At 41.9% G+C, this 16346-nt stretch overlaps 1 protein-coding gene across 1 annotated transcript in view; it reads right to left on the bottom strand.

The window, feature by feature from the left end:
* The window catches only part of ATP8A2 (ATPase phospholipid transporting 8A2), a 1954943-nt gene that overhangs the window by 1282139 nt on the left and 656458 nt on the right, over positions 1-16346 (bottom strand). The window contains exon 18 of the mRNA XM_069202231.1: positions 5910-5992. Coding sequence (XP_069058332.1) covers positions 5910-5992 — 83 coding nt within the window. The remainder of the gene's footprint in view (positions 1-5909; positions 5993-16346) is intronic.

Below are 16346 nucleotides of genomic sequence, written 5' to 3'. Positions count from 1 at the left end.
AATACAAGTTATTATTCCTAGAGGAAGCACGTTTCAATACACAAAAGTCAGAGAAATAATTCATTTACTTTAAATGTGAAACATTGTGGTGATTACGCCATCTACTGGCTGACCAATATATACCACGCATGGTTGCTCTGTCAGAGTCAATCTATTTTGTTAGATTGCACGCTATGGTTTGCAGGTTTGGGTTCATAAAGAAGTATGCTGGTCCACCATACAATTCAATGTGTATAGACTTTCTCATCATTAAACATTAGGTGTAGGAGCTCCTCAGTCTACAGGTAAATATAAAACTCCCACCAAAATGAAATGCTAATGGCCGAAACAATGTATACACACACTTAATTTAGGAAGTTAGGATTAAGTGGCTGAAGGGTGAAAATGTGTGCACACTGTATATAGGAGGCTACACTCAAGAGGATGCCACTTCAAAACCACAAGTTTCCCTGAATTTCCTTTTGATAAAGGATAGGGATTCTTAGCAGATGCTGCATTGACAAATACATTGTAATTTTCCGTGTCATTAGCATGCCCTTTGTTTTAGAGAATGACCCTGTACGACAGCCCTTCGATGGAGAACAATGTACAAGTGTGAAACATGTACTGTGCATATTTAAGATTGAATTGTTGTTTGGAAACTCAGTCAATATGTAGTTATGCTGAAAAATCTTGAAAACACAGCTTCAGGAAGTGAACAAAATGTTCAAAAATTGCCATAATTAGTTAATTAAATTCAGATAGGAAACTATCCTGATGCTCATCACCAGATATTATGAGGTGATGGAGAGCACAGTCTGATACCTCATAGAAAACCTCAATGACCACCAACTCTTCAACACCACTTAGTTTGGTTTCAGATCCAACCATTGTACTGAAACTGCCCTCATTGCTGCCATGGACAACATCTGCATAACTCTGGACAGAGTAGACACGTGGCCATCATCGTCCTGGACGTCTCTGTTACATTTGAGCCAGTCTCCCACCCCATTCTCATCCAACGCCTACACAACATCAAAATCTAAGAACACACACACAGATGACTTTGCTCTTTCCTGGGACCCAGTCAGTCAGCATGGCATTGTACACCCCTGACACTCATTATCTCATCTGCAGCGTTCTACAAGCACCCTCCCTCAGTCCGACCCTCTTCAATGCATACATGATCCCTCTAGCAGCATCATCCACTTTCAAAATATCAGTGTCCTCTCCTATGCTGACAAAACACAACTCATTTCTCCCTCACAGCCAAGACTCCCAGTACCTGGATCAAGTTCAATGCCTAATAACGACTAAGAAAGATTTATCAGAGGGATATCTTGTAAGGGCTTATTGTTCTATGTTCCTACATGGGGGGCTATGTGGAAAGCTTAAGCAGCATACCTCTTTCTGTGGTTTGTGCTAAACTCTGCAGGAACAAGCTCACATCCTGGTTTATTGCTTGTATGTACTACTGTTCCATGACGCATTAGCATTCAAAATATCTATAGCACCTTCATCATCAGACGTTGGCACAAGGCAACCCCTGAGAATCTCGTCAGGAAAAGATATCTCAGGCAAAGATGGCCTTTGTGCAATGCTCTGGAAATTAAGTTATAGAAGTTCCTTAAAATAACTCACACAATTGCCCTATCACAGCTGAGCAACAATAAATGTATCTGAAAAGCCAGGTACACAGATGCTCAGGAAAACATATAATCAATCAGGTCACACCTCTCTTACTTTTACTTAAGCACTTGTGATTCACATACTGTGTGGCACAGTAAAGTTCCTTCTCTTCTCCACCTTGGGCAGGAGCACCTCTTCTGGTGCAGAAGTGTCCTACACTTACTGTGAGGTGGTAGAACAGTACATAAGGAAGTGGCAACATAATATGCACAAGAAAGTAAGAGATATGTTCTCGCTAATTTGCCCACAGGAACACGTAAATATCTGGCTATGTCTGAAATTTCTGTTTTTAAAGTACTGCACCTAGGGCAATGGGTGTAGGCTAACCTACTGCCCTAGGATCCAACCCAGTGGCCTAAACTCAATAACAGAATTGGTCGCTTTTAGAGATTCTTCATGGGAATTGGTGGATCCAGATCTGGTAACCTCTCTCTATCCTCTGTTGGTGCCTTTGCCTTTCCAGGGGAGTGGAGGGATGCTATTGTGGGGAGCCTCAAGAAATATGACCACCAATAGGTCAATGAGACCTAGTTACTGGCTGAGCAGTCTTGGGGCCCTTTGGATGTGTTCTGTCTCCAAGTTGGATTCCCTCAGTCTATCAGACACTCACCCCACTTTGCACTTTGATAATCGTTGCTTACCCACTTATGTATGCCTGAGGGTTACCTTGTGAGAAAGCATATGGCTAAGTTGTTTGTGGACATAAATCAGCAATACAGGCTATAGGTATGACAGAGTCTTCGGGAAAAACGATGTCAGATAACAAAGGTAGTAGATCTGACCACATTATTGTGAAAGACAATCTGATCTTAATGGGAATTGTTACTATAAGGCTTTGGTACTGGTTACTGCATCTGCAAGTCATTAAGAGTTGAACCCTTGTAGTTTGATACTCCTTGTTAGACCCTTTACAAAGGGGTTGTGCATTGTTTTGCCAATTGCAATTTTGGATATATTTATAACTTTAGGACTGTGGGCCTGATGTTGCCAGCTATGTGCAACACAGGAGGCCTCATTTGGCTATGGTGACAAGTCAATGATAAGGAATTTAACCCTGATTGGTTCATTAGGGAAAGTTATGTCAGAAAAGATAGGTCTGATTTAGTTATTATGAAACGTTATGAGAAAAGCAGTAGACCTTGCTTTTTTATTAAAATTCGTGTGCTATAAACAAAAGGCCTTTAAATGTGGATTCATATCACACTTTATTAAAGCCTGTATACAGGGATTGCTTTTCATGCATCACATAGATTACTACAATAGGCAAGGGGTCTGGTATTGGTTATCTCTCTAACAAAACGCTGGAGGCAGAAGATTCACAGTGCAAGAATCCTTGTAAGGCTGTCTTAAGAAGGGATGTATATTGTTCTGCCAACTCTAATTTTGTATATATTTTTAATTTTATGACTGTTGATGGTTGCCTTGCAGGAAGGTTTATGCTCAATACAGTGGGCCTGAGTTATGGTGATGAGTCAATGGCAAAGGGTTAGGCATGATTGCTTCATTAGGAAAAGGGATGTCAGATGTGATAGAGCTGATCTGTTTATTAGGAACAAATAAAATAAAGGCTGTGGGCTTGAATTATTTCTTATGAAAACAACATCGGCCTCCAACCGGCCTTTAATGGCAGCTTGATATTATACTGGGTTAATGTATGTAGACAGACATTTAGTTGCATGGGACCTCACAGATTACCATAGTAAAGATTTTGGTGTTGATGACTTCCTTTGACAAACCCTGGGGGCACAAGTTCTGTGCTGTGTTAACCCTTGCTAGATCATGTTGGTGGGCCTGGCAGGAGGAGTTGTTTGACAGACCCTTATAATTAAAAACGTTAAATGTCTATTTGCTGGTACATGTGAAGAAAGCCTTTGGGTCAATACTTTTCTGTCTGCTCGGTGCCATTCACATTCCTTATTCCCATGACAGCATGTTGCACAAAGCAATTGGCTAACTAATTTCTGCCATTTTATTCTTTCATTCTGTGAGTAGCAGTATTTTGGTTGATCACACGTGCACACCGACAAAAAATGTATTTGATTCAGTGTCTGTGATGCTGGTGTGCTGGCCATTTCTTTACTTTCGTTTTCCATTTTTCTAAAGTGGGCAGTAATCGTAGAATAGTTTTGTCGATAGTGTATCATTGTTTTACCATTTTAAGATGGCCACCATGTGTAGAAGCGTTATGTTGGCCACCATGGAGCAGAACAACAGTGATATACAACAGACTCTAGCATTGTAAGATGGCCCAGTGCGATGTTTATGAGCAGCCATTGTGAAACAGTATTGTGCATAGTTTCTTTGTTTTTTACCTCATCTAAAGGACCAGCATGTTACTTCAAAGCTGGCAGCAATTTTGGAACTTCAGAACTATAAAAGGAGTAATACACTACGTTCAATACTAAGTGCAAGACAAGCATATGTCCACCAAGTCTGAGTCGGACGTTTTGTTTTTTTGTACTTGTACCTTTTAAATAATTTTCCATATGCTGTTGAATTTGTGTATGTGGTTTAGTGTGGATGGGTATTTGGATGAATGCAACAAGGAGTCAGTGGGAGGATTAATGGATACATGAGTTAAAGAATGAGTGACAAAATGCAAGGAGTGTTGCACTTCCCAACATGTTCCATACTTTATTCTGACATACTACCGAAGAATTAATTAGCAATTTGTTGTTCTCAAGTAAACCAATCGTTTTATTGAGTTCATTAAACCATCCCATTTCTCATAATAACAAATAGGATCTGAATATATGGTCTCACTTTGGAGGACAAACTACTCCTGATTTTATGATTCATAGACAGCCCATGATTATCCATAGTTTATACGTGGGGATGCATGGATAACTAGTATTTCATGTTGATTGTGACTGTACATTAATTCGTTTCTGGACTGCTTCTAGATTGTAACACCATGCTGAGATTTAGCTTGAAATCTTTAGAACTAAAAACTATACAATCCTCGGTGAAAAACTGTGCACCTCATCTTGACAAACAGATTTGCTGTTAAAGGAAGAACACAAATGTAAATATTTGACCTCTCTCAGAGAGGTTTTCTTAGTAAGTACTGTCCCTTCTGGAAGACACTATATCCAACCTAGAAGAAAAGCAACGAACTGTAGGATGCAATTGTGAAAGCAGTGAAAAATAACACCAGAAGCAAAATGCTTCATTAACATTAAATGTTTCTGAGAGCTAAGCCCAGGTTGCAAGATAAATATTGATACTTGGATCTTCACAATCAAAATCAAATTTGTGGCCTGAAGACTGAAAAACTGTTGCATGCAGGACTGGACACTGTGGGACAGAAACACTCTGGACTGAAGCAAACAGATTTTGCAAGATTAGAACATCGAAATTAGTAGTACAGGAAATGGATTTGTGGAGCAGGAAGTTGCAGACTGACTGAGAAGCGAAGAACCAGTTGGCTGGAAGAGTGATGACGCTATGAAGCACAGCTTTGGCACTGCTTAGAAAATGGAGGGAGGACCCGACCAGAAGAGCCAGGTCCAGACGCAGCCATGGCTGCCTGGTCAAGTATAACAGATGATAGACTAACAGCCATTCAGAAACGTGAACAAGCAATGGCTTCTGGGAAAAAGACCCAACACAGTTCATAGGCCATTCGTTTGTGGGATTACATGTGGCCTGGTAGTGATTCCACATGTACCATGACTCCAAACAATCCACAGGTAATTGAGTGTGAAGCAGCATTTATACTCTGTGTAGATGCACAAGTGTTCTTAGATGGAGCGCAAGCTTTCTGTGCAGGAATAGGAGTGCGCAGGGTTGTAGTGGGAGTATGGTGAGACAGAGATGCTACTAATTCTTTTTTTAGCTTCTGCTATTTGTAGGGGGAACCTGGGAAGCGGACAACAGCCGAGCAAGTCAGGTAACCTTTGACACTGTTAAGGTTCAGCGGGGGATATGTAAATTATCTTGTTGGGGGCATTTCTTGATGCCTGCACATCATAGTATTCACTTGCTGACAGCACCAATGGGATTGCTTGTATTAATCCTGTGATTTCACATAAGAGAAGGAATATGGTTGAATGTACAAATTGAAGCTGAAGATGCTTCCTTAGATTTTGTCAACTTTAAACAAGGCAAGCATGATAGTGTTATATTAATGCCTTAGCTGATCCTGTCTAAAATCAATTTTTTTAAAGTGAAAGATATGCTTCATAGATCCAAGGATGTCAAAACATACACATTCAGTAGTTTTTTAATACTTTACTTACCGCTTCAATGATGACTGACCGTGGAGTTCTTCCAGTGAATTCATAGCCTAGTTTCTTTGCTCCTTTCACCAATGCGCCCTCATCTGCAAATAAAAAACAGCCACACTTATTTAAAGGCACAATAAGGAAGATTGTGTACTGCAGTCAGCTCCCTGTCTGCTTGCAGTGTAACTTCTCAAACAATGGACTGCTCAATGCAAGAGGAGGTCCAGGGTTGGTTTTCTTTTCAGAAAACAAAACTTCACAAGCATGCTCTTCAGAGAGAAGGCTTGAGTCCTCAAGTGCACAAAGTTTAAAGTCCTATGGTGGGTGCAACAATGGGTTGTGCAGCTAGCAGTCTGAAACTGCTACATCGTCAGGTGGCCTTAGTATTCCAAGACATACTAAGGAAGCTGCCAGATGTCACAAGAGAGATCGGATGGTTAAGAGGCTTGCAGCCTGACTGCTACTGTCTACCTCAAGTGATCTCAGAACCTGGTATGTCTGCTTGTGGAGGCTGGTGGCTGAGTGCCAAGGGTGGGAGTAATGGAAGACTGACAGAGCAGTCCCAAAGTGAACGTTGTCTCTGCACTGTGACCCTTGCCCCCAAAAACACAGAGAACGGAGAGCAGAGAATAGCCGAAACAACAAAACATGTTGTGGCACAGGTGCTGAAATGGCTTCAGCACCTGTACTGGAACTTTAGACAGTCACTTTTAAAATCTGAAAGAGGATCTCAGAAACTTACTTGGGTTGAGAGATTCGCAACAAAATATTTATAAAGTATCTAATTGTCAACTCCTGATATTAAAAACAAGGCAAATAACGGTGTAGCTTTGGAGAAAGATGGGAGCCTGATGCTTGCCGGGCCACATGAGTTTGAAGGAGGATGAATATCACTTGTATATCCAGGGTTTGTGAAATGATGTATCTAGAGATGTGATTCCTATGAGAAAAAAGGCCAATGAGAATGAAATGTTTTAAAATATAGACCTAAAGTGTGGAAAACCATGATGGATTTCGTACAATCTGGCAAAGATTTCGGCATTTGACTAAAATGACGAAGTGTCTTATGGCTGAGCAAGAAATCACTACAAGTGATAAATTCGATGTATAGGAGTCAAAATAGTATAGCCAGATGTGAGAGTCACATAAAAGCCTGAGAATGGGTAGCAGAAAAATATATAAAGCAAAATATAACAGGAACTGAGTGGAAAGAGAGGTCAAATTATATGATAGAATGGTAAATGTTGTTTGGGATTTGGAAGAATGTGAAAAAAGACAATCTTTTACAAGTCACTGAATTCTTAAAAGTGCCCAAGTTACCTTTTGCTAAATTTGGAACAGAGTCATCAATTACTTGGACCCAATGGCTTTTTATTTTACTATTTATTTACTATTATAAGTTCTTTTTGTGCAAAAACTGAATGTATGTATGGAACCTTTCGTAAGTTTTGCACATAATCAGGAGAAGCAGAAAGCTAATATGCAAGAGATCCAAGCAATCCAACAAAAGACGCCATCACTTCTACAGCAAGGTTTGGAAACGAGAGTCCATCTAAATGATTTTTTTGTCTAAATCACCAGCACAGCAGTGGCAAATATGTTCTCTGCTTCTGTTAAGAGGGATCTAGTTGACTAAACTAGAATATATTTTGAGTTACATTAGGCCAAAAAACAGTATGATAACTACGAGATGTGCATATCTGGCAACCTATGTATGTCGGCGGATGTTTTGTGGTTGGTAGTAAGCCTTTTTTACATTGAACTGTGGTAAAATGGTCCACCAAGAATGGTGGGGTTATTCACATCAGAATATTGTCCTAATGAATCACAATCCCCAGTTATGTTTTAAACCATTTGAAGTAACTTCACCAAACTGGCAAACCCTTAGATGCCTCCCGATATGTGTTGCACAAGTGGAGAATAATATTTGTTGGGACATGTGATATGAGTTTCTTTGTTCCTTTTGAATCCAAAGTTTTCAACCTATATGTAAAACACAAAACTATTCGTATGAGAGGGGGTCAAAATGATGAGTGAGGTAGGAGGATGAGGGGTAGGACCATGAGGCTATCATGGTCGGCCTGTTCATTTCCCTGCTGGGGAACAGCCATCAGTGGTGAAATTGGAGAAGAGTCCATCATATGGACCAGGCAAGAGAGATTCCAATGAGAGGTCTAAGAGATGTATACACAAAGGGCCTAATTTAGATTTAGGCGGACTGGCTACTCCATCACAATGTTGAAGGATAGCCCATCCACTAAAATATAAATCCCATTATTTCCTATGGGATTTATATTTCTGCAGGCAGTCTCTTTCCAAAACTATGTTCCTCAATCTTGAAGGATATAGCACCAGGAACCCTCCAGATTCGACATCTCACTCACCTAATCTCTGTCAAATTGAATGCTGCCAGGATAAAATATAAAAGGGTATTGCGGTAAATTTCCATATAACATGATGCACCTCACAAAAAGGGAGGAGACAGTGAAGCTTCTTGACATCCAATTTGTAGTGGAGATGTTTTAGGCTCAAGCAGGAACACAACTGGCCTCTAGGGAAATCTGGTAGCACCCAAAGGGCTAGTCTAACAGATTAGTGTATGAGCTGTTTTTTAGGCTGTTTATAGGTCTTATTATCCTCTGATATTACCACAAACATTGCATGCAGCAAGCACAAATCCACTCAATCTCCCATACAGCTTGTCTTTACTATTTTAAAACGATCTATCTTGATTATTTGCATCTTTCCGCAATACCTATTAGACATCCTAGAAATGTTTCCATGGGAGACTTGAATGTTAGGGGACATTTCAGCCAGGTTTAGGACCCATCCTTAGTCAGATTCTGTTGTATTTCCCATTTCCTCTGAAGCTTCCACCGCGAGCTTCAAACACAACCTTATAGAGATGGGTATTTGAGATGTGTGGAGGGAGGCATATCAGGATATCGGACACAGCACCTTCATTTTCCATGTCCATAGCACTTATTCTAGAGTTGATTATGTCTTATTTCGTAATGATTTTATGCCACTGGTGGATGAGGGCAATATACACCCTATTGTGCTTTGAGACCATGCACATGTGTCAGTCGCACTCGCAAGTGGCTCTGAGTCCTCTGGGAGTGGTAAACGGTGATTGCAACTGGAATTGTCGAGGGTCCCAGACCTTGTAGCAGATACAGCCCTTCATTGAAAAGTATTTAAATTTGAATGCAAGGGAAGAGGTTGTCCAGACAAATGTCTGGGAGAACCTGAAGGCAGTTATAATGGAAGGTGATTGAGATTATGGTGAATCTGAAGAAATGTCAGCATTAAGATTGGAACCTCTTGAAAAAGGAATGGCAAAGGGTAGGGTAAAAGCACAGATCCAAATCCACTATCAAACATTTGAGGCAGATCATGGCTCTGAAGGGTAAACCTAATGATAAAGCTACCAACAAGATGGAGTTGGCTGCTGTGCCTCAAGCAAATGTCATACAATCAAAAGAACAAGATGGGGTTTCTTTGGGTGCACCAACTGGGACAGAGGACAGATAGTAATTATGCCAGTAAAGGTGCTTTTTTCAATCAGGGCATTCACGACTACTGAGGCAGATAAACTAGAGGCACTTTTTGATGATATTATGTCTTCCTTTTCCCAGCACCCATTTGCAGAGAGACCATGCAGATGACCATTGTGGGGCACATCCTTACCCCAACTGACACTTTAGCAATGCAAGATCCTTGAGGCCCTGATATTGGTTGAAAAATAGGTAAATGCAATCCAAGAGCATAAATTATGCACGGCCCTAGGACCTGACAGCTTTCTAGTACTTTAAAAAAAAACTTTCTCCAGGATTTTAGCCTACAAACTCACCTCATGATTCAACACATTTCCAGAAGAGAGTACGATTACCTCATCAGTACAGGTCAACTAATATACCCATCCTGTGATACCAAGCTGGGGAAAGAACATAGGCTGTCTACCTTCTACTGACCCATAGCACTAAGAAATATAGATGTAAAATGTGTCAACAAGATAGAGAATCTTCTACCTGACATGGTGCACCTTAGCTCGTCAAGCTTCATCAGACCAACAACATATGGAGGCTCATCCATCTAGTCGAGAAGGCAAATGGAAGGACTTTTTTGTAGATCTGGTTTCCATGGACAGAAAGTGGGTTTCTGTTATGGTGGACTTGGGCTACCTTGTTTGAGTTTTTTATAGAGTGGTCCTTGGGCTAGCCAGGTGGGCTGGTCGAGTGCAGCTGCTGTAGTCAGCCGCTGCAGAGTGAGAGCCCTGGGGGATTCACAGAAGCAGCCCAGCCAGTCCTGGGTGCAGCTTGTGGAAGCCCCAGTGAGACCCGCTCGCATCCAACCTGGGGACCCCTAAGAACTTTCCCCCCTTCCACATTATTATCATCATTATCAGATAGAATTTACCAACTTCATCGCCATCGGCAGAATCTCTGAGCAGTTTGGACCTGTTCTCACCCTTTATGTGTATAAGCAACCTTTTTTGACATCTCAGGGAGCAGCACCATACATCACCAACAATATTTCAAATGTCATTCCTCCTTGTGAATCCCCCTAACAATCGTTTAATAGGCAACAGCAATGCAATCCGGCAAGTCCCGGGGGCCCGCATGGGGGAAGGAAAAGGCCAACAAAAAGAACGAGGCAAAGCTCCCCGGCGAACTCATCCATGATACGCCCAGGAGTCTTGATAAACAAAGGAAAACAGCTCATGGAACAGCTGGAAAATGACATCAAAGCACTACCAGCAAAAAAAGATCGGTACAAAATAACAGACTTTCTAACGATCCAGCAACAAAGGTTGCAGGCACCAATAGATATTTCTAGAGGGGAACATTTCAAGCAAGTCCTCCTTTTTGGCTGCTTCCCCCCAGGTCCAAAATGGCAAACTGCAAGAGCCCGAGTGATCAGACCCCAGTCATAATCAAAAAGTGCCATCTCCCCTTACATCTTGGAGCAGGATGGCTGAAACTGATAGTGCTGATCTTTTGGAGTCTATTTTTTCTTTGAACTTCAGCAGTTGGGAGGGCCAATTCCCAAGTTTACAAGTAAGGAACAATCCAGGGCAGCTGGATCCCGCTGCCAACCACAACCACCCTCTAATAGAGCTCCTCAACACGACCTCCTTTGCAGATGATGCCAGTACCACGCAGGATAAGAATGTCTTGGCTTCTCCTCTCAGGTCTGACCAAAGGGATGAAGAGGAAACAACGAACACTGCAATTACCTTAAGATCCTTCCAGGATTGCACACAAACGTTTTGGTCACAAATTAAGGTACTAGCCAGCACATGGGGCTCACTTCTATCGACATTAGACCTCATGTCAGCGACAATAAACCATCAGGCCAATAAACAAGACATCCAAGTAGATTCACTTAACATCATGGCCACTTATACTGTGGGCATCAACTCAAAGTTACAAGCCCTCAACGACCTGGTTCACCGAGCCCAAAAGCACAATTATGTGCAGCAAGCTGCATGTGACTGAGCCACCTTAGGGGATAAGCCCCAGGTCATCTCTTCTATCCTCTATTAAATACTCTTGGAAGTCAGGGCCCAGGCCCTAAACACAAGGGAAAGGTTTTGGTTCTTGGAATCTGAACAACAGGAAGAAAATATTGTGATTATGGAAACCTCAACAAGGGAGTCAACTATGTCAATTTCCCCACAAAAAAGAAGGCACTCAGAGCCCAGAAGGACGTCAATCCTTTCACATCAAGGAGTTCATAACATTGGGGAAAACCTAAAGAGCACAGGTACAACCATTACAACAAAGACAAACGATCTTCATTGCGCTTCACAAAGCCATGTACCTCCAAAAACTGTAAAGGAAAAGAAGAAGCAAAGAAAAGCACAGATAACAGAAAGAACTGCTGAGCAGAAAAAAATATGACAATCCTTTGCACAATGAAAACAGCCGTCCTCGTTAAATACCAGTAAAAATATTGTAGTCCCACCTCTACCATCAGATTTTAAGCAGGCTTCAACAGCAGACAAATGGTCCAATCCAAGTTTAAGCTCTCAAAGACTAATCCATCCTCTGAAGATGGGGGTAAGAGTAGTGAGGAGCAAAGAATCATCTATGGACAACCTGCAAAGGTAAATAGCAAAGAGACGAAAGAGGTAAATCCGACTAGTAAGATGGGTACTATAAAAATACACTAGTGCGTACCTCCACAAGTACAGAGTTTGTTAATCCAACAGGTTACTCAATTTACAATAACAAGGAGCCTGAGGAGGTGGCCACAAACCAAAGAGGGAAGGAGAGGAGCACATCCAGCACCAGTTTGCACTTAAATTATTTGCTTCAACACTGCCAAGAAGTAGGCCTTAAGGGGTCCACACTGATCCAACAAAGAGAAAGGAAATCTGTAGTTTTGCCGCCTGCTATGCCTTCAGAGAGGCACAAACTGCTCCTTATGCCACATTACAAGTCAGAAGGGAGTTTTGACACTCTTAATAGAGGAAACATTTTAAAATTGATTGGGGAAATAAGAGAACTTTCCCATGTGTCATAGGCAGATCTACTCTCTGTTGAATTTAAACCCCATCCTTTAACTCTCTGTTTTTTACTAGCTATTTGAACATTATATTTGAATGTGGAATCTTGAATTACTGAGGCCTGATCGTAGTTACATGAGCTATATGTGCTGCACTCCTTATTTCTTTATTTTTCCTGCCGGTGCCCGTGTTTAGAGGCTTCCGGCAGTCTCGCTTTCTCTTTACTGTCATTTCTACCCGTTGCACGATTTCGGCCACCATTTTGGGTCAGCACTCTAGTTGCTGCACCTGTTGGCACTGCAAGCATCGAAATTAGATGCTCTATTTAAACTCCCCCACCCTTCGGCCACGCAGCGGGTGTGCCGCCAAAGGCAAGCACGTCTGCGCCCGTCCGCACCTGGGAGAGCCTAGAGCCTAGGAATGCTGTCGCCCCTTCTACCGAAAGGTTGGTCTACTCCTCTCAGCAACTGTTAGCCTACAATAACACCCCTCTTTGCCTAACACCCTCAACCGCTCTCCCAGACCCTATAACTTGGTCTTGCCATAGCTGCTCCTGGTCTCCATCGCCTGTCTTGCCATCCGTTTCGGAGAGCAGTTTTAGTCAGCTTGGCAGACTGTTCTTGCTTAATTGTCGCTCGTTGCCTGCACACTGTCTGCACATCTTCACTCTTCTAGATGACCACCATCCTGACATCCTATTTCTGACAGAAACATGGCTTAAAGAAGATTCCTCTTCTGAAATTCTCAAGGAACTTCCCACTAACTATTTGATTGCCCACCTAGACAGGTCTCAGGCTAGAGGGGGGTGGCATCGCCATTATCCATAAGAAAATATTTAAATGTGTTACTACCACTCCTGACATTCCAGGATGCGAAAGTATGGCTTTTTCACTATATCTTTCTGCTACATTTACCTTCTCTGGAATTCTAATTTACTGCCCTCCGGGTCCTTATGCGAGCTTCTTACAAGCTCTACCTGACTCTATATCAAGTCTTCTCTGTAAAACTCCTAACTTAACCATATTTGTAGATTTCAATATTCAGATTGATAATGTGGACTGCCCCTCAGCAAAATTACTTTTATCTTCGATGGCATTACTAGACCTTACCCATCACACTATTGGGCCTACCCACCATAAAGGCCATACCATCGACCTTATATTTAGTAATATCTCTGATCTTTCCTTCCATACTCCTCTGCCTCCTAATTGAACAGACCATTTTTTTCTGTCATTCACCCCTCGCTATGATATTTCCTCCAGGCATCAAAGTGGCACAAAATCTACCGGTCGTCAATGGTCAAAGCTTGACCCTAAAGTATGGCATAACACTCTCCGCTCTTCATTCTCGAATTACAATGATCCCAATCTTACGACTGTAGAGTCTTTCAACAACTGGATGTCCACCTCCCTAGACTCTATTTTGCTGATTAAGACAAGACTAATAAATTCCACACATAAGCTCAACTCCTGGTTCTCTCCGCAATTGTTAGAACAAAAAAAGAAGTGTAAGAAGTTGGAAAGAATGTGGAGGAAAGATTATAGTATCTCTTCCAAGGAAATCTACAGAGAAGCTATTAGAAATTACCATGAAAACATTAAATTAGCCCAATCCCTATTCTACAGCACTAAGATCGAGCAGTTGGCAAACTCCCAGAAAGAGATTTTTCATATTTTTAAAGAACTTACCCACCTTCCCCCTGATGAATCACCAATAGAGGCCTCTACCAAACATAGCAACAATTTGGCAATCTACTTTCAGAAGAAAATCAGTGACATATACTCCTCCTTTCCTACCACTACCAACCAGGAGCTCATAAAGGAGCAGTGTGCCAATCTCCAGTCTTCAGGGATTTTACTTTCAGAGTTCCGGCCCCTAACAGAATCTGTGGTTACGGACCTCCTCCACAATATTGAGTCCCGATCCCCTCTTGATCCCGCCCCTCCCACCATTATGGCATTGGCTTCTGACATTATTGTTCCACTATTGACTAAGACTCTCAGTCACTCCTTAACCTCAGGAATTCTGCCTCAGTCCCTTAAACATGCAATCATCAAACCTCTTCTGAAAAAGCCCAAACTCGACCCCACTCTGCTTAGTAACTACAGGCCCATCCCCCTTCTCCCAGTTTTAGCAAAAATCATGGAACAACATGTCAATAAGCAACTGACATTCTTTCTTGAGGACCATGAACTCCTAGACCCTACTCAAATGGGATTTAGACCCCAATACAGTACTGAGTCGGCCCTCCTGTCTATCACTGAATCCACTCAGCAGCTCTTAGATCAGGGAGGTCACGCAGCTATCATTCTATTGGATCTCAGTGCCGCTTTGGACACCGTAGATCATGATACCCTCTGCCATAGGCTTCCCAGTATAGGGATAGAAGGCACAGCATTACCCTGGCTCTCCTCCTTCCTCACAGGAAGAACCTCTCAGGTCTTAGATTGTTCCTTCTTGTCCAATATCTTTCCCTCGACCTGTGGAGTCCCTCAGGGCTCCTCTCTAAGCTCTACTCTTTTTTAATATTTATCTTTCCTCTTTAGCCAAAATAGTTAAACCATATGACCTGTCAGTGGTCACCTACGCTGATGATACTCAATTAATAGTATCTCTTTCCAAAACTAAAGATCCTTCTCTAACCAAGATTTTCCCTCTGTTTAGTTGACATCGGTAAATGGATGAATCTGTCCAAATTGAAACTCAACAATGGGAAATCAGAGGTGATGATCGTAGGCATCGGCGCCCCCCACCCCAACCTTTTGGCACTATATTCAGATGCCTTTAGCGATTACCCCCCACCAAGGATCACATAAAGAGCCTTGGTTTTTGGCTGGACTGTCGCTTAACGATGGAACAACAAGCCAAAAAGATTTCTTCCTCCTGTTTTGGCCTCCTTAGAACCCTAAGGTAAATTGTCAAGCTGTTACCTCCCCTGGCCAAAAGAATTCTTATTCAGGCCATGATGCTCTCGCGACTTGATTACGGCAACTCTCTTTTTCTTAGCTCTCCTGACTACATAGTGAAGAAACTCCAGGTCGTACAGAATGCGGCTGCAAGATTGCTTATGAATCTGCCGAGACATCATTCAGCTAAGCCAGCCTTGGCCGCGCTTCATTGGCTGCCTATTAAACAGCGCATTCATTTCAAAGCCTTATGCATGATACACAAGGCCCTGCCAGGCAAGGGACCCCACTACCTTATAAAAATCATTCTTCCTAATGTCCCCACTAGATATCTGAGATCCTCCACCCCCCCAGCAAGTGCACATAGCACGCTTCAAGAGGTCCTCATGGGGAGGCAACTCTTTCTCAATCAAGGCAGCTTGCCTTTGGAACACCTTACCCCTAGAACTCCGGCAAGAACCTCAAGAACTCTTGTTCCGGAAAAAATAAAAAATAAATCCTTTATTTGGCCTTTCTTCCCCATGTCATCTATTTTCTTGCTTTTGAAGTAGTTACTTTCCTTCTTAGCGCTGGGAAGCCTTTGGGTAGCTATGCGCTTTATAAATCTCTGAAACTAAACTAAAGTAAGGAGCGATCAAGATGTCACAGTAACTACATGGGCCATGGCAGGCCTAGTGCATCAACTATACATACCAAGAGTGAAGGCACACGTGAAAAAGACTAAATTAACAATCTCAATATGAAGTATCCCATTAGTATATTTCAAAACCAAATAATACTTTATAAATATGATACTTATTTGTTTTACAGTCAAGTTCGAATATGTATCTCTTGCTCATAATCTGTACGGTATCAATATTGTGGTTATGAACCGTACAGATTATGAGCAAGAGATACATAACCAACTGAGAGACAGTAACTGTTATGAAAAAATTTCATATAATCCGATACCAATACTGACAGGGAAATTGAATAGGATGTTAAAAGACTGGAGGGAGAGAAACTTATTAGATGAGGAGGAATATCAATATC

The sequence above is a fragment of the Pleurodeles waltl genome, chromosome 8 (genome assembly GCF_031143425.1).
Source record: "Pleurodeles waltl isolate 20211129_DDA chromosome 8, aPleWal1.hap1.20221129, whole genome shotgun sequence".
Taxonomy (NCBI): domain Eukaryota; kingdom Metazoa; phylum Chordata; class Amphibia; order Caudata; family Salamandridae; genus Pleurodeles; species Pleurodeles waltl.
Note: the sequence above shows the minus strand (reverse complement) of the source record. Positions and strands in the feature narration are given on the sequence as shown.